Here is a 15,377-nt window from a genome sequence, read left to right as displayed (position 1 = left end):
CATTCCCTTCACACACATACTGCGGACTCGAATTTTCGACAGACGTCAACCAGTGGGGCTTGACGGGACGTCGTCCCCCCAAGTCCCAGTATACATGTCTGGATGCGCGACGCCCGTGTGGTGAGGACAGCCAAAGGGTTGGCTTTGCCCGTAACAATGTATGGAACCCTTGTGCCCTTCATACACCCTTATGCCCTTCATACACCCTTATAGCTCTCTTTGAAACAAAGTATCTTTATGCGGAATTGGACGTCTCCTTGCAGATAGCCGTGGTTGCCGTTGGATGGTCCGCAGGCATCTCTCACCCTGAACCGTAACAGCAACGGTAGGGCAACCCTCAGAAAGCCTGGTTTCTTGGATTTGATCCTTCTACGCATTCTTTCCTCTCAATTTCGTGCCCTTCCCTCACCTGGCTTGCAGGGCGTTCCCTACCCATCTACCATTCTGAGATACTGTCCGGGTAGTTGCAGACGCTCCTGCCTGTCATGGCTCACTTCGCGCTATGTTCTCGTGCTGGAGTGCCTACCGTCGCACCGACGCCTCTCACAGCAGGCACGAGACCTCCTCACAAGAAGTTTGAAGGTCCGGATGACGCACTGAACTGGCAACAGCAGGAAGACCTTTTTGCGAAAAATGTAGGTGAGAGTAACGCCTGACGCTTTACTGTCTGTCCCACCCTCGGCCCCACGCCGCTTCCGTCAGCCTCTCTCAGTCCAAAACTCGAATGCCCATACCTCCTCTCGGTTGAGTTCTCTTAGACTGATCTTTGCAGAATCCGCAGCGACCAAAACGCGCTCGTAAAGCTCACAAGTTTCGGCCTCTCGATCTCGAAGCTACCACCGCGCAACCAGAAGTTACAGCAATCGGCCAAACATCAATCATTCACCAATCGGGATTCAAGGCTCCCTACGCCAAATCGAAAGCACGTGGTAAGACACCTACCCGTGTCTCACCGCAGCAAAGCAAACGACCTGCACTACACGGTGGCCCACCTCCATCACAAGACCTTGGCACTGTCGTAAAGAAGCCTTGATCAAACCGCAAGAAGCACAAGAATCACAAACCTAGCAGCGAACATCAGCTGCCGAATATGGCTCCTGTGGGTGCATCTATTCCACCACACTTGCGCAGGCGTGCTGCTGCGCCAGTCGAGCCAAAAAGTGATGTGAGGTTGGGGGACTTGGGAAAAGTTACTGGCATCAGCACTCCCCCAGCATCGGACAAGTCTCCATTGGGCAAGCCCTCTCAGAGTCAAGTCTCTCCGTTAGTACTTCTGTCCATCGATGTCTACCTTACTGACCCATTGCAGCGGCAAAGTCGTCTCCAAAGCCCATACGCCACCCTCACCAGCGACGACAGTCGAGGGGCCATCGGTGACCACGCTGACTTGGAACGACCCTAAACCGGTCGAGTCCCTTTCCAAACCCAAACGCAACGAGAACCTGCGCTGGCCAAGAACTTCCAAGCCAACAAATGGGAGACACGTCTGGCCGAAAGCGCGGGAGATCCCCAGAGAGCTATCTGCCGGTAGTCAGAGCGGTGGCGGAATCACGTTCAGATCTGACAGCGGCGGAGATCCCTCATACGACGTGAAGAAGCTCCTCGGTTGGAACGGAGATTGGTTGCCACCGCCAGAAGACTGGGCTGCTCGTAAGGGCTTTACGAGCCGTCACTTCAGCCAGGTTGTTGATCAGTGGGCAAATGAGCACAGCCGAGACTGCACTAATGTCGTCGACATTGACACGCCAGACTTCTTCGGATCACAGGAGCAGGACGGCAAGTGGGTGAACAAGGACATCGTACCGCGTTACTGGCTCCATGAAAAGATTGATGGCAGCCCTCCACGCAAGTTCTGGGAAGAGCTTCCACACCGTGCGCCTGCTGCTATGAGCGACATTGACATCATGGAGGACCCGCCGTACTGGGAGCGATGGAGTGATTGTCAGCCAAACAACTGTTTCATGACCACACTAATCGTTCCGGAAGCGAGGATCGACCAGGACGACAGGGACAATGAGCTGGAGAGTCCTTTCGCTATGCTCTGCATGGAAGACCGAATTGCAAAAATCCTCGAGATCAGGCAAAACAGGGCGAGGCGACAGATAGCCAAGCGGAACAGGCCGATTCCCAAGTCCACGTGTGAAGGACCGGTGCTAGCAGACCGTCAACTGCACCCCAAAGCGAACATGTACCTCCGCCCTGTCCAGCCTGCTGATATTCCAGGCATTATGGTAAGATCTTCCTTGAATACTAGTATCAGGATCTGGCTGACCGGTCGCAGGAAATCTATAATCACTATGTCAAAGAGACAGTTCATGCTGCCGAGCTTGAAGAGCAGACCGAAGCACAAATTCGCTTCTGGATCGACGGGATCATTCAGGCAGGCTTGCCGTGCCTTGTGGCAGTGAGCAAGCGCACCCAACGCAAAGGTCCGCAGGGCTACGTCACGGGGAAGATCGTCGGCCTCACTTATCTCACAGATCTTGCCGACTCGAAGGGAATGTACCGTTTCACCTTTGAACTTGAGACTTACATTCATCCCGGCTTCATCCACCAAGGCATAGGCAGGTGTCTTCTCGACCAGATGATGTACATATGCAACACTAGCTATATCAAGAGAGATGGCTACGAGTGGGTGAACGAATTCGAGTACCTGAAGAACGGAACGAGTCGCATTGTCAAGACTATCTTGGCGAGCGTGCACTACGAAAAAGGTGAGGATGCCGAGTGGGCCACAAGCTACTTGGGCGACTTTGGGTTTAAGAAGGCCGGCCGACTGTCACAGATCGGACATAAGGCCGGAAAAGTCGTCGACAAGGTCATCTTCCAGCTGCAGACCAGCGAGGTGATCAATCCTCAGAGCATCCCGATAATTCAGGCTTAGAGCCTAGGACACTTTTGGTAAGTACCTTGACTACGAACCGTTGACTCCTGCTAACACCCACAAGTCGCTTGAACTTTACGCTACATTGAGTGTCGGTGTAGACATTAGCAGGCTGCGGTCACGGAATAAGGATCTGCAAGATATGTCCTCTTTGGAAAGTTCTATATATTGATTATCCACTCCTCTTCATGACATTACGGAGCGTTCAAGCAGGGCTACAAGCACTATTGCAGGGAGGGAAACCTCTCTGCAGAATGCCGACGACGTGGCGCACAAAGCGCACAACAGCACGATCAATGTTTTCAATCTTTCATCCATACCAATCGCTCATCATATATCGTGATATCATCAATCCCGATATCATCAATCCCCCGGTCCTTCCCTCGTCAAAGGCCAACCATCTATTTCTTCTCATCATCAGCAAACCCCCATCGCCCCGTCTGATCCAGTCCCAACGGGTTATCCCCGGTCTGCTCCTTCCCCGCGATGCTCTCCGGCTTGCTCTCATAGCTGTCCTTGTTCTCCCCGCCAAGCAGCTCGGATCGCTCGTGCTTCTCGCCCATCAGCGGGCCCAGTGCGGGTCGTGTTGCGCCGCCGACTGCGCTGCCGAGGGGCCCTGTGAGGCCTTTTTCGAGCGGTGCACCGATGGGGCGGAGGGCGGTGCCGAGGACGTTGCCTATTGCCTATGTTAGAGACCCGGCGGGGTTGTGGAGGGGAACGGCATGTGCATGCGAGCTGCGTACCAACTGGGTCGCCGATTTTGCTCAAGAGGCCCTTGGGCGCTTCGTCTTGTTCCTCCTCCTCATTGGTTGCGGGGATGTGGTCGCCGCCCTTGGGCTGCTCTGTAGGCTTCTCTTCTTTGTCGGCCATAACTGCTCCTAGGCTTCAAGCTGGGGATAATACGAGTAGCAGTAGATACGAGGTAGTTTCGGACAAAGCAACGGTAGTGTATGGGAGATTAGGCACGGTGTAAAGTCGCAGGCTCGTCGCCCGCGCCCGCTGATCTGATATATGAGGGACCCCCTCAGCCCTGCCGTTCCTCATGTCGAGCACTCGCAGGTTCCAAGTTCCAAGATCCTGCTTGCTGTCGCGTCACAAGCGCGACGCCGGTATGACGTCGTTGCGCAACGTCGGCGCTGGCCCCGCCGTCCGCTTCCCCGCCGATGACGCTAAGGAAGGGCAACTCTAGCGCAACGCAATCAACAGACGATCATCCTAGCTCTGAAATTGCCCCATTGAGTATATTGCATAACTAGTGGAGCCGCGGCGGCCTAGCTACCTGGCCGAGATGCCGTGCCGAGAAGTTGCCTTCCGTGTTTCTGGTCGGCGCTGTGGTGGATTGAAGGAGCGCAGACGGGCCTTCTTGCGCCACCCGAAATCGACACTCGGGCGGCGTGTTGCCGCATGAGGTAGGCTGATCGTACGGGTTGCGGCCCTTTTGCTGTAGACAATCAATGGTTTTTCGAGGGGTTGCCTTGTGCGGAAGGATCGCTGGCCACGGGCGAGGAGTGGGTGGCGTGAGATGGCATAATGCTGTCTTGCTTGGATGGGAATGTCGGCAAAGACGATCAGACGGGGCGATAGATTGCGGCCCTTTTTTCATGGGATATCGATGGGCATTCTGAGAATTGCTGCGTTGGGCAGGCGAGGGTGGCAAAGACGAATATCGGAAGATTCAACACTCGCGTATCAGAACGTGTCGCTGTGCTACTGAAAGGGGAAAGTAGGCGAAGACTACAATGAAGGAAGCGTGCTTTGCGGCCCTTTTTTCATGGGTTTTCAATGGATGTTGCGAGAACTACCTCTTGAGGAAGGAACGGTAATCACAGGTGAAATATGGTCGGCGGGAGATAGTATCAGAGCCACGGCGCCAAGATGCTCGATGGGGAACGTAGGCGAGTCACCGAGGACTCGAATACAGCCGTTGCGGCCCTTCTCTCATGGGATATTGATGGAGTTTGTGAGAGTTACTGTGTTGGGTAGGTAATAGTGGCGAGAGGGAGTATCCGCTGCCCTATCACTTGGAGTGCACGCTGATAACGGGGGAAAGCAGGCGAACACGATGAAGGATTGCGGCCCTTTTGCTATGGGAAATCGACGGTTTTTCCTCTACATTTCCCTGTGTGGAAGGAAATGGTGGCGAATACACCATGCGAGAGTCAGCAAGAGTAAGCCGCAAGGGGAAAACGGTCAAGTCGACTAGAAGGCCTGGCCCTTCCCTCAGGGGTAATCGACGGGGGGTTTTTTTTAGAGAGGACGTAAACTGCCTCGTGAGGAAGGCTCGGGTGGCAAGAGCGAGTCAAAGGTTCGTGGAACATGTCACTGTAATTTGGTACTAGATGTTTGGTACTGTACCTGGAAGAAAGAAAAGAGAGGGGTATCTACCACTGATCAACTCAGCTCAGCCCAAAATCATGCCACACCGTACGCCATACTCATGTCCAAGATTCGTAGGTAGAGAGGGGCTAGAATATTTCATCTAACCCACTCTCATCCAACACACTCCTCCCCCTTCTGCGCTCCGACTCCTCCCTCATCTTGCCCCTGAACGTGTCCTCGAAGCTCACTCGATACCCCTCGTCTTCAGTCACAAGCTGTTGTTCTGCCAGCAGACTGTCGTCCATGTCCGGACCATCGCTGTCGGGTAGTCTCGGCACCGGTGTCCGACCAGTCAGGATATCGTACAGGCTATCGTCGCTGGCGTCACTGCCATCTGGTGTATCGAAGCGAAGGATGACATCTTTGCCGAAAGGCCAGGTAAAAATGTAGCCGGACTGGTGGGCGAGTCTAAAGGCGGGTTTCTTGTCGGCTGGGGTGTGCAACCAAGATGTTGTCCATCTTGTCGGAAGAGTTGATGCATGTTTGGCAATCTGGGAAGAGAGGTCGAGGATAGCTGGAGGGGGTGCTGATGCTGACGTCGAGGCGGACGTTGAAGCTGAAAGGTCAGAAGCCTGGTAGAGATACAAGGTCGGTGAGTCGTATGTAGTCTGGATGAGGAGGAGAGCAGGATTATCGTGGTGCCATTGCAGGGTCTTGACCGGTGCGTGTTGAATGAGGATCATTCGAGGTCTCAGACTTCGCAAGTCCCAGATCCAGACTGTGCTTGGTGTCGAGTCGTCCCTCGTAGCGCACAATGTGCCGTCGCTATTGAATGCAAGAATGCTGATACCTTGCTTCATCAAACTTGTCTCGCTCTTCTCCAGCGGCGCCTTTGGCGGCGTGACGGGTTGTGGTGTGATTGTGTACGTCCTGTTGCCCTGCCCATCGACTTGCTCGGAGAAAACAGGCGCGCCAGGAACGTCGACGGCGGCAGTGTGATCCAGGAAGACGACAGGCGCAAACGTCCGCGTCGAGAGAATGCGCACTCTGCGATCCCAGCCACCCACTGCAAGCCATTCTGTTCCAGGAGCCCACTCGACGCTCTTGATGCCCAGGCCCTCGACAAACCATTCCCTCACATCATTGGACGGCTCGCGGGTGATGGTGCGGTACAGGTGTCCATCGGCGGTGTAAATGTACAGATTGTACCCAGTCGACGGCGCATCCCAAACCGCAATCCAACGCCCATCACGACTCCACTTTAAACCTGCTGCATCGACCGTAGGCAGATCAACGCGACTGATCTGCGCATACGTGCGCGGTGCAAGCAGCATGAGGACATCCATGCCCGACGTTCGACACAGCATAGCCATGACCCCTCCCCTTCCAGCCTGCCCGCCGCCCGGACTTTCGCTGCTCGACGGTCTGTATCCCCACCCCCTGCCTTCTTTGCCGGGGAACTTGGGATCCCTAATCTCGATTGCTCGCCCGGATCTTAGGCACCAAACCTTTGCGCATGCGCCGAAGTCGCTCCACACAATGACCTCGTCTTCGTTGGCGCCGAACTCGACGTGTACGTTCCTCCCCATGCCGCCTGAGCCGTTATTGATGACTGCATTCCATCTATCATCGCGCAGATCATATACACGCGTTGTGTTGTCGTCATGAATGAGGACGCGGTTCGAGACGGGCCGGGGCGCGCGCCGTGACGATGTGGACGCGGAGGATGTGTGCGGAGGAGCAACAGGTGGGGACCATGCGAGGCGGGCGATCTTGGTCTCAACGGAGGGTGGCAGTCCTACGTTCCTCTGTATGTCGAAGGTTGTGAGGCATCGGATCTGGAGGCGGCCGTTCGAGAGGCATGCTGCGTGTGTTGCGCTCGGCGATGTGACGGCCACGGATGTCGCTGGAACGTATCAGCGGACTTCTAGAGCAAATTTCTGCGACTGGAATACCCTTATATAGCGACGATGTCTCCGAATCGTCCATTGCCATGTGTGAGCAGGGCCGGGATCGTGGGGAAGCGACGATTCTCATGTTGACATACGGTAAACATTAGTCGACCAATCAAAGCTTGAGGCAGTCCGAAGATCGTTTACTTCCACCATATCAGCGCACACAAGGTCGAGTTTGAGGATATCAAGCTCATAATTACTGCTATACTTGGCTCAACCGTAGACGCAGCGAGGGTATCGGTATATGCACATAGATCCATCAACAAATCCAACGCTCGCTAAGTACAACCATCTTCCAGGCGCTGACGTTCAGGTCCAGCTGCAATGCCTGTCAAAAGTACCACCATCTACACATTTCGTGTATGAAGAAGCGAAAAAAGAGACCGTATCCTGATAGTCTCTCTAGCCAACCGAACCGAGTCTCAAGTGCTATAAACCGGTGCTTTACTCAAGACAGTCTTGCCTCTGATCTGGACTGCTACACCGACAGCCAGACGTACGCGTGGAGGTGGTGGCTCATCCTTCTGGCCGCTCGAGCTTCCAGGAGGTCCCGTAAGGCTCTGCTGACTGCCACCTTGGCCTAGAGACGACTCGCGCTTGCCAAGCGATGCTGGCGCGGTCGTGGGTTTCTTAGACGCACCCAGTCCTCCGAAAAAGCCGCGCTTCTTGTCCTCTTTAAGAGGCTGCGGCCCTTGCATGTCTTGGTCAGCGGACGTACTGTCGTCCAACTTAGAGGCCACACTCTTCAACGACGCTCGATCCGCTTCGTCGACCTCCTTGATTGGGCTTGTCAAGGGTGGAATCCCGGACTCCATCTTCATCAACTCTGATACGATGCTATGTCCTGGAGGGAAATACTCGATATGTACCTCTCGACTTTCAAGTGGCAAATGTTGCGCAATACTGACAGCCAATTCAACCATCATAGGTACACCGCCGGCCAGGTCAGGTGGGGCGGGCTCAATCAAGTGCAACTGCAGTGATGCAATGAGCTTCTCATTTAGTGTTTCTGTCAGCTTCTGGCGATTGGTTTCGGCTTGTGGCGCTCTTAGCAGGTCGGACAGGCCTTCGAGCGTAGCCAGACGCCAATTGATGACTTTTGCAGCAAGAGAGTCTTCATCCTCGGTAGAGTGACAAGAGGGCGCGAACTTGCGGATGTTAAGCTGTATCATCTGTAGCTGAGTCGAAAAGCCTGGCTCCAGATCCGGATGGAAGTACCTTTCAAAGATGTTCTCCACCAGCCAATGTGAGATGAAGGCACGACCAACCGCCGTCATTTCCTGTTTGCCAATTTCTACGGCGTTCTTGTTGACTACTGGATGCAAGAACAGAGGGATTGACTTCCAGTCCTTGCGTATGGAAAAGGAAAGCTGCGCGATTAGTCCGTCGAGTCTGTTGAAACGAGTGGCGTACTCGCTGTCGTCCCAAGATGTGCGCGACAAAGACAGGCGTTGGTTTGCTAAGGTGTTTTGCAGCTGGTGTACCTGTGTTTGCTGCTCGAAAAAGTACCTTTTCACCTTCTGGTATTTATCGCCTTCATCAAGTCAGCTGAAGTAATTTCCCTTGTCCCCCTACAATGCTTACGCAGAACGTCGTGCTCTTTCATCATCTTTTCGATATCCTCTTCGCTCAAGTCACTGGCCGCCGATCGTGGTGGAGGCGTTGCATGCCCCGTCTCTCCACTTTGCTTGTCACCTCGGTATGGCTGGCCTTGTGAAGCTGTTGGCACGACATTAGCTCCGAATGTTGCGACGCCTGGCGACACAGGTGGCTGTCCTTGGGGCTGACCTTGTGCTGTGGGTTGCTGTAGAAGGGATGACTCGCGCGACGAAGTCGTTGACTGTTGCTGGCCTCCATCAACGGCGACTTTGCGTAATCTGCCATTGCTCTGACTGCTGGGTGCCATGCTGTCTTGACTTTGATTCTGGAGCGATATCTTGGAGGTCGGTGAGTCGGAAACCTGGGACTGCTGATTGTGCTGCTGGTCGTAAGGTTGATACTGATGTTGCAGCGGCGAAGGCGGGGCTTGCTGCTGAGAAGACGGTGGACGGAGTTGTTGCAGTTGCTGTTGGTCGACTGGCTGTCCGCCCTGTACTATCTGAGGAACACCACGAGTCGCCTGAGGATGCTGCAGTTCAGGTTGGTGCAGCGATGCAGCTCGAACAGGATGCGCTTGCTGCTGACGGAAGTCTTGAGTTTGCTGCGGCTGAGACTGGGGTGGAGGCGCAAAGTGCTGCTGCTGTTGAAACTGGTTGTTCTGAAGGTGACCGTCCTGCGGTGATTGCCCTTGAGACTGCTGAGCAGCTTGCTGTTGTTGATAATAGGCGTTGCGTTGCTGTTTTGAGAGATCTTGGCTGTACTGCTGAGCGTTCCCAGGTCGGGGGCTTGGAGCTGACTGCGGAGGGAAGGACTGGTATGCGTCCGAAGTCTGAGCCTGTTGAGTAACAGGCTGGTAGTTTTGGTATTGATGCTGATTCGCCTGCTGTTGTTGAAGTTGGGGACCTTGGTGTTGGTCGGGGCTGTAGTGCTCTACCCCGCTCTGCTTCTGATAGCTACCTTCGGTGCTTACTCTGTCGAGTGGGGACCGATTGTATTGACCCTGCAGCGGTTTCGACCCAAACTGCTGGGGATGCTGCTGGTATTGAAGATCTTTCGGTGGTACCTCAGGTGTATTGGAGTCCTGCTGGAGGAAGGGGTCGAGACCGGGGCTGCCTTCGTCTTGCTCAACCGAGGTGGGCAGCTGTTGCTGGGAGCCGGCACGCTGTTGATACTGCTGCGACGGCGTGTTCAGACGGGGTGCGTCCTGCTGCTGCTGCTGCTGGTGTTCCAGAGGTCGATTCTCCTTGCCCCTAGTCGATTGGCGTCTTCCAACTGAATCCTTCTTGGAATGCTTCGAGGCGTCCTCCTCCTTGTGCCCTGTCAGTCCAGCGGCGATGCGGCTTAGGCGAGACAGCTTTTTGGGCTGTTCCTGCACATACACGGGGTCCGTCAGCTGTTGTGAGCTCGGGCGAGGCTGATCAAAGGCAGGCGAGGGGGAGGGGGGGCCGCCTTGTTGCTGGTAGCCTTGCAGTTGGTCGTGCGAGCTCAGGCGGTGGTTGTGACTTGTGCTCGTCGTCCGCTGGGGATACGGCTGCTGCTGCGGCGGGCAGTACTGTTGTTGCTGTTGCTGCTGAGCGACACCGAGCGAAGGCTGCTGCAGAGGGGGCTGCTGGCCGAGCTGCGCCTGTTGCTGCCCGTTGGGATTCGGGAACTCGTTGTTCACTGTGCCAGCGCGTACCGTCAGCCGCACGACCTCCCAAAGGCTATTGGATCTCCAACCGCGCACTTACCAGAAGGCACAGGAGAAGGCTGCCCAGACGAAATGTCTACAGACGTGTGCGACTTGTTCGACTTGAACCACCCGGTAGGTTTGGGCACCATGGTTTGGCGGTTGGCAGCTTGGAGCTATGCCGCGAAGCTGCACGATGGGGAGATGCGGGGCGAAGTAAATGATAGGTAACGGCATCCGCTAATAATAACAAGGCGATCAGCGGACACTGCTGCAGTGGCTCTAATGCAATAGACGCTCCTATCCGAAAACGTGAGACATTGTTGTTATGCGGATGCGCGTATAGCTCAAGCAAAAGGTCAAGCTTCCTCAGCCCGGCAGCCGCACCTGCAGCAGTCTCAGCGAATGGAGCAATGCGACCCGGAGCACGCTGTGAGTGCAAGCTAGAGCGATCCACGAGGCACCGGTGCGTATTGCTGACGGTGCGCGGCGGTGGCAGTGCTTGCTGAATGGTAGCTAGGGTAGGGAGGATCATGCAGGAGTTATATTGCTCGACCACGCCTCAACCACGTCCGATTGACATCTTCAGCTTACAGTATCATCAATCCAGACTTGAACGCGTCACAACGAAAGTAGCAGAGACCAACCGAGGGTCATTGCGAATACGAACCTCTCCACCCAAGTCTGTTGGTTCAAAGGGCAGCACTGCACTAGATACATGCGGGTACCGGCCATTAGTCGTCATTAGGTAGACAGCTCCACCTTGTGCTGCTGGACATGATGTTTCTCTCATACAGCGTAGATCTAAACCTGCCCTTGTCTTGGCAGCAGTACACATTCATCGAGTGTTGGAGCTCAGCGTCCGCGAGGCTGAGAATTTGACAGAGCAAGGACCCATCCTCAAGGCTGCACTCCTGCATCCTGCACGGCGTCAGTACGAGCTGCATCTGCGTTTCTATAATTAGCGCCGTTCGCTTCGTGCAGCTGACGTACATTACCCAAAACCTACCGCGAATGCAGCATGTCTACCTACTCAAGGTTCAAAACCAGCGACGTCTTCTTTCTGGTCTTTTTGTCTTTGATGTGATTACAAAACCCCCAGAACCGTTGTCCATGCTCCTTTCTTCCTTCCCAAAAGCAAGTCGTGGCTGCAAACTCACGGACCGAAAACGTCGAGAACCTAATTTCACGCGTTTCGAACACGCCCAGTCTATATGCCGAGGGCTACAGCTAACCTCCCGACTACAAATCTCACATCAAAATATCGCGCCACTACAGGCAGTGGGCATATGGCATGGCACGCGCGTAATACGCAAGTGCTTATTTCAATTTCTCGTTCCACTCCGACTTAGTTGGCGTTGTGTGGTGGACTCCAGTTGACTATGGAACGAAGTCGTACCGTATCCTCGTGTTTCCGCTATTGGGGTGACGGGCCGCAACAGTTTTGTCTTTATTGCCGAGTGGAGGTTGGTTCAGTGAGTGCATCGCTACGAGTCTCGTCGTGGTCCCTTCATGTTGTTTCCTGGGAGACGTCCTCTCGATGAGGATCCGTCAACACAGGCTTCATCAAGTCACAAACTCACACCTTCTTGACGCAACGACAGACGAGATGGTAGTGTGCACGTCAACGCTACGCTCGAGCTCTCTGATGACCACCGAAATCTGAGCAACGCCGTGCGACACGCTGTCTTGCGGGGTTCTAGGATGTACCTGGCCGTCTGGCGATAGCTGCTACTTTTCCGGTTTGCCCCATTCCTTGTGGAGTGAAACTCCCCAGTTGCGCAAACCGTCGGCCCTTCAAAATGCGAGGGCTGTCATCCAACCGGGAAAACGTCTTGGGCTGGTCCCTTCCATTGCGTTCCGCGTGACAGACAGTCAACAGAAAACACTTCAGATCCTCTTCATTCGGTCCGTCGAACGTTGCGACAAATCAGGGGAAGATGGGCACTCGCAATTTGGACCACTCCTCAGCCTGCTTTCCGTACGTTGGCAGGAGATGCAAACGCCGACGCATTTTCACCCAGTCATCTCTCTCACCAAGTAGAGTGACGGAAGGGAAGCCGCAACCTGTGTTCCCTCTGAAGCAGAACTACTTGTGCATTGTAGCCACCATCATGGACATTTTTTCCACGGCGACGTCGCCATCGGTTGTTGTTGAGAAGCCAGGGATGATGCATTTACGGACCTGGTTGTTGACAAGTTGTTCTTCGGTCAGCTCTTCCTGGCCCCACGTGAGCGACGAATAGATAGCGTGACTCCTCAGCGTTTCCGATGACGAAGAAGCCGAACTGCGTTATAACTGCTTGCCAGACATTGTCGGGGCGAAGCACAAGATGTAGGTCGTGCTGGTACGCTCGGACAATACCCTCGAAAAAGCCGTTGGCGTAGGGTATAATTTTCGTTGGGGGCATCTCAGGGTACAGAACCTAGTTGACATTGTCGCTACGTTGGTCATCAAAGTCCTTGACGGAGCAGTGCATGGTGTGTATGTATGCTGGGAATGGGGCGATATTTCATCTGTCCACGTCCATGGAACAAGTCTCGACTGGCCGCGGCGATCTTGTCGGTGTTGACGCCAAACTTTCCGGGTGACGGTCTAATCGTAACAGGCATGTTGAGAGTGTTAGGACGGTGCAAGATAGTGGGCTTCCACTTGAAGTTGCTGCATGACATCGCTGCCGACATACTCGAATCGTGTAGTTTGCAAAAGCCAAGGTCGGCAAAGACGATTTATACTTCCATTGCACTGGACAGATTCTGCTGCCGAATTCAAACCATGAATCGCACCGTAGAGGTACACGCACGACCACCGCCCTGGATTCTGGGACTCACACACGCACCCGCAGGATCCCTCGCCAACCACGCTCTGATATTGCCCCCGCCAGTATACTCGCTACTCAACGCCACGATACACGCGCTCTCTCCATCGCCTGAAGGCGTCCGCATTAACATCTCGCGCTTGCCGTTCCAAAACCTCGAGGTCCCTCTCGATCGGATCGGATACCTCTGCACGCTCCAACTTGTTGGCTTCGAGCCACTCTGCTCGCTTGGCCAGAATAGCGGCTTTCAGCGGACCCGGAAGGGGCGGTCCGGCTTTTGATCTTTTGACGGGCAATGGCGGGCTTGTGGGCGGACTGCGCGGGCGGAGATTCCTTCTAGGCAAGTCGATGGGTGGTGAGGCTTGCGAGGACATGCTGGGAGTTGGGGTGGGTGCACTCGCATCGTGCAATCTACGTCGCGTTCGGATCAGCATTGCTGTGCTGTTTTGCGCTGGAGTGTGGGGCGATTCAGCGGGAGATGCACTGTTGAGACTTTCAGACGACGATGTGTGCTGTTTGGATTTGGACTGGGAGGACGGTTGGACTGAGTGAGGCGGCGACATCACGAGTACGACGCTTTCGCACACTTGGGAGATATCAGACAAAGCAATCGCATTGTCATGTATGGAAGGTGCTTGCTGTGTTTTTGTTGCGGCTTTGTTCCATGACAACCACCACGCTTAGCTGGCAAACCTGTGGAAGAAAGGTTCGGACCATCACGCGTACATATGTTACTAAGAACTGAAGCGGCCTTCGGTATTTTCTCCACGCATCGCGCTCAAAAGGTAACAGTCTCTCCACGGACATGTGGAAGTTTCAGCTGAAGTCAGTGACCAACGGCCCCTACGAGACGTCAGGTCAGCTACCAGTGGCACTATCAAGGAGAGGGCAAAAACCCACCATGTATACGTTGTTCCGGTACGAAATCTTCCAGGTTCCATTTTGCTTCACCCAGGAATCCTGATACTGCGAGTACGCTACCAAAAAGCCTGAGTCATCGATGATTTGCGTCGCCCCTCCTGTGGCATTCTGTTGCAGATAGTGCGCAGCCCGGAAGTACGTCGCGCTGATTGCAGTTTCCTTGTCGCAAAGCCGGATTCTTTGGGTGCCGAGGTGATGCTGGGTTCCGGGGAACTGTGAAAGGGAAGCAGACAGTGTCGATTCAATTGAAGCAAGGCCGTTCAGAACGCCCAGTGGCGCGGAGTAATTGGCGACGGCGTCTGTGATGAAGACGTCGGCCAGTGCGCCAAAGTCGCGCCCGTCGATGATGAAGGCGTACTGGGCGAGCGTCTGGCGTATCTCGTCTATGTCGGCCAAGGCTGCGAATGTACTGATCTTCTGTCGTGGGAAGTAGGCGGTCAGTCCTGAGACCGGGACTGGGCTGGGCGAGAATTGAGAGCACGGTCTCGCGCCAGCTGCTCGAGCTGTCGCAACGAGCGTCATCATTGCGGAGGCGAAAAGACTGCGCATGCTGGGCGTGAGTTCCGGGGTATGAATAAGTTCACTGTGGGTGTGTGCGGACGACTTTGTAACCGACTTGTGTGATGTTTAACCAGACTACGAGACAGGCTCTGTGAAAACGAAGAAGAAGAAGAAGAAGAAGAAGAAGAAGAAGAAGAAGGGAGATCTGGTGTCTGCAGATACGACGCTATCAAAAAGGAAGGTGGTACATGAAGCGACATATGTACCCCTGCAAGACTGCTTACGTGGGACAGGATCCGTCCTCGTTGGCCACCATCTCACATGAGCTCGTCCATTGCAAGTGAGTCGATGTTCTGAGGATCAGTACGATCGCGGATGTTACCCCCAGTCGATGCCAGAAGGAGGAGAAGAAGGGGAGAAGAAGAAGAAGAAGAAGAAGAAGAAGAAGAAGAAGAAGAAGAAGAAGAAGAAGAAGAAGAAGCATTGCGGGATGGTAGATGGTTCACAGAGCCAGCGATGTCGAAAAGGAAACTGCAGGCAGAGGTTGTTGTATTCAATCCATATCCTAAACTGTCTAATGTTACAGAGGAAGATTCCATGCCTTGTCATCTATAGATATGACGGAGACATGTCGCTGCCGTAGAGTGGATTTGTTATTGCGCGGAGAGCTGAGACGATGATAGATGTGGGAGTGAGTGAGTGAGTGAGTG

The 15,377-nt window shown here is 54.4% G+C and overlaps 8 protein-coding genes across 8 annotated transcripts; 3 read left to right on the top strand and 5 right to left on the bottom strand.

The window, feature by feature from the left end:
* Positions 1 to 1,090: 1,090 nt before the first annotated feature.
* M421DRAFT_6397 (uncharacterized protein) lies at positions 1,091 to 2,884 on the top strand (the record flags this gene model as incomplete). Its single annotated transcript, XM_033596103.1, has 3 exons — positions 1,091 to 1,263; positions 1,310 to 2,231; positions 2,282 to 2,884. The coding sequence occupies 3 exons, from the start codon at positions 1,091 to 1,093 to the stop codon at positions 2,882 to 2,884; spliced, it is 1,698 nt and encodes a 565-aa protein (XP_033447459.1).
* A 116-nt stretch (positions 2,885 to 3,000) lies between these two features.
* Positions 3,001 to 4,042, bottom strand: M421DRAFT_422063 (uncharacterized protein). Its single transcript, XM_033593047.1, has 2 exons — positions 3,628 to 4,042; positions 3,001 to 3,560 (listed from the first exon to the last, which is right to left on the bottom strand). The coding sequence occupies exons 1-2, from the start codon at positions 3,752 to 3,754 to the stop codon at positions 3,286 to 3,288; spliced, it is 402 nt and encodes a 133-aa protein (XP_033447458.1). The 5' UTR covers positions 3,755 to 4,042; the 3' UTR covers positions 3,001 to 3,285.
* A 1,141-nt stretch (positions 4,043 to 5,183) lies between these two features.
* On the bottom strand, positions 5,184 to 7,205 carry M421DRAFT_422062 (uncharacterized protein). Its single transcript, XM_033593046.1, has 2 exons — positions 7,159 to 7,205; positions 5,184 to 7,109 (listed from the first exon to the last, which is right to left on the bottom strand). The coding sequence occupies exons 1-2, from the start codon at positions 7,190 to 7,192 to the stop codon at positions 5,350 to 5,352; spliced, it is 1,794 nt and encodes a 597-aa protein (XP_033447457.1). The 5' UTR covers positions 7,193 to 7,205; the 3' UTR covers positions 5,184 to 5,349.
* A 127-nt stretch (positions 7,206 to 7,332) lies between these two features.
* Positions 7,333 to 10,925, bottom strand: M421DRAFT_422061 (uncharacterized protein). Its single transcript, XM_033593045.1, has 3 exons — positions 10,488 to 10,925; positions 8,743 to 10,419; positions 7,333 to 8,692 (listed from the first exon to the last, which is right to left on the bottom strand). The coding sequence occupies exons 1-3, from the start codon at positions 10,576 to 10,578 to the stop codon at positions 7,581 to 7,583; spliced, it is 2,880 nt and encodes a 959-aa protein (XP_033447456.1). The 5' UTR covers positions 10,579 to 10,925; the 3' UTR covers positions 7,333 to 7,580.
* A 2,394-nt stretch (positions 10,926 to 13,319) lies between these two features.
* On the bottom strand, positions 13,320 to 13,619 carry M421DRAFT_6394 (uncharacterized protein; the record flags this gene model as incomplete). Its single annotated transcript, XM_033596100.1, has 1 exon — positions 13,320 to 13,619. The coding sequence occupies one exon, from the start codon at positions 13,617 to 13,619 to the stop codon at positions 13,320 to 13,322; it is 300 nt and encodes a 99-aa protein (XP_033447455.1).
* Positions 13,583 to 14,809, bottom strand: M421DRAFT_422058 (uncharacterized protein). The gene is made up of 2 exons (XM_033593044.1): positions 14,146 to 14,809; positions 13,583 to 14,088 (listed from the first exon to the last, which is right to left on the bottom strand). The coding sequence occupies exons 1-2, from the start codon at positions 14,713 to 14,715 to the stop codon at positions 14,062 to 14,064; spliced, it is 597 nt and encodes a 198-aa protein (XP_033447453.1). The 5' UTR covers positions 14,716 to 14,809; the 3' UTR covers positions 13,583 to 14,061.
* On the top strand, positions 13,639 to 14,047 carry M421DRAFT_185220 (uncharacterized protein). The gene has a single exon (XM_033587925.1). The coding sequence runs from the start codon at positions 13,751 to 13,753 to the stop codon at positions 13,988 to 13,990; it is 240 nt and encodes a 79-aa protein (XP_033447454.1). The 5' UTR covers positions 13,639 to 13,750; the 3' UTR covers positions 13,991 to 14,047.
* Positions 14,810 to 15,058: 249 nt separating the features above from the next.
* Positions 15,059 to 15,310, top strand: M421DRAFT_6392 (uncharacterized protein; the record flags this gene model as incomplete). Its single annotated transcript, XM_033596098.1, has 2 exons — positions 15,059 to 15,160; positions 15,254 to 15,310. 2 exons carry the CDS (start codon positions 15,059 to 15,061, stop codon positions 15,308 to 15,310), a joined length of 159 nt encoding a protein of 52 aa, XP_033447452.1.
* Positions 15,311 to 15,377: the final 67 nt, after the last annotated feature.

The sequence above is a fragment of the Didymella exigua genome (assembly GCF_010094145.1).
Source record: "Didymella exigua CBS 183.55 unplaced genomic scaffold M421scaffold_18, whole genome shotgun sequence".
Lineage (NCBI taxonomy): Eukaryota > Fungi > Ascomycota > Dothideomycetes > Pleosporales > Didymellaceae > Didymella > Didymella exigua.
This window is presented reverse-complemented; position numbering and strand designations above follow the sequence as displayed.

Bases quoted from the DNA above. Each gene is read 5' to 3' on its own strand.
- M421DRAFT_422058 (XM_033593044.1), bottom strand. From the start codon at position 14,715: ATGCGCAGTCTTTTCGCCTCCGCAATGATGACGCTCGTTGCGACAGCT. The intron at 14,089-14,145 runs GTGGGTTTTTGC...GACGTCTCGTAG, and splicing joins ACCGGAACAACGTATACATG to GGGCCGTTGGTCACTGACTT.
- M421DRAFT_422061 (XM_033593045.1), bottom strand. From the start codon at position 10,578: ATGGTGCCCAAACCTACCGGGTGGTTCAAGTCGAACAAGTCGCACACG. The intron at 10,420-10,487 runs GTAAGTGCGCGG...GCGCTGGCACAG, and splicing joins GCCTTCTCCTGTGCCTTCTG to TGAACAACGAGTTCCCGAAT. The intron at 8,693-8,742 runs GTAAGCATTGTA...GACTTGATGAAG, and splicing joins GAAAGAGCACGACGTTCTGC to GCGATAAATACCAGAAGGTG.
- M421DRAFT_422062 (XM_033593046.1), bottom strand. From the start codon at position 7,192: ATGGACGATTCGGAGACATCGTCGCTATATAAGG. The intron at 7,110-7,158 runs GTATTCCAGTCG...GATACGTTCCAG, and splicing joins GACATCGTCGCTATATAAGG to CGACATCCGTGGCCGTCACA.
- M421DRAFT_422063 (XM_033593047.1), bottom strand. From the start codon at position 3,754: ATGGCCGACAAAGAAGAGAAGCCTACAGAGCAGCCCAAGGGCGGCGAC. The intron at 3,561-3,627 runs GTACGCAGCTCG...CATAGGCAATAG, and splicing joins CAAAATCGGCGACCCAGTTG to GCAACGTCCTCGGCACCGCC.
- M421DRAFT_185220 (XM_033587925.1), top strand. From the start codon at position 13,751: ATGTGTGCTGTTTGGATTTGGACTGGGAGGACGGTTGGACTGAGTGAG.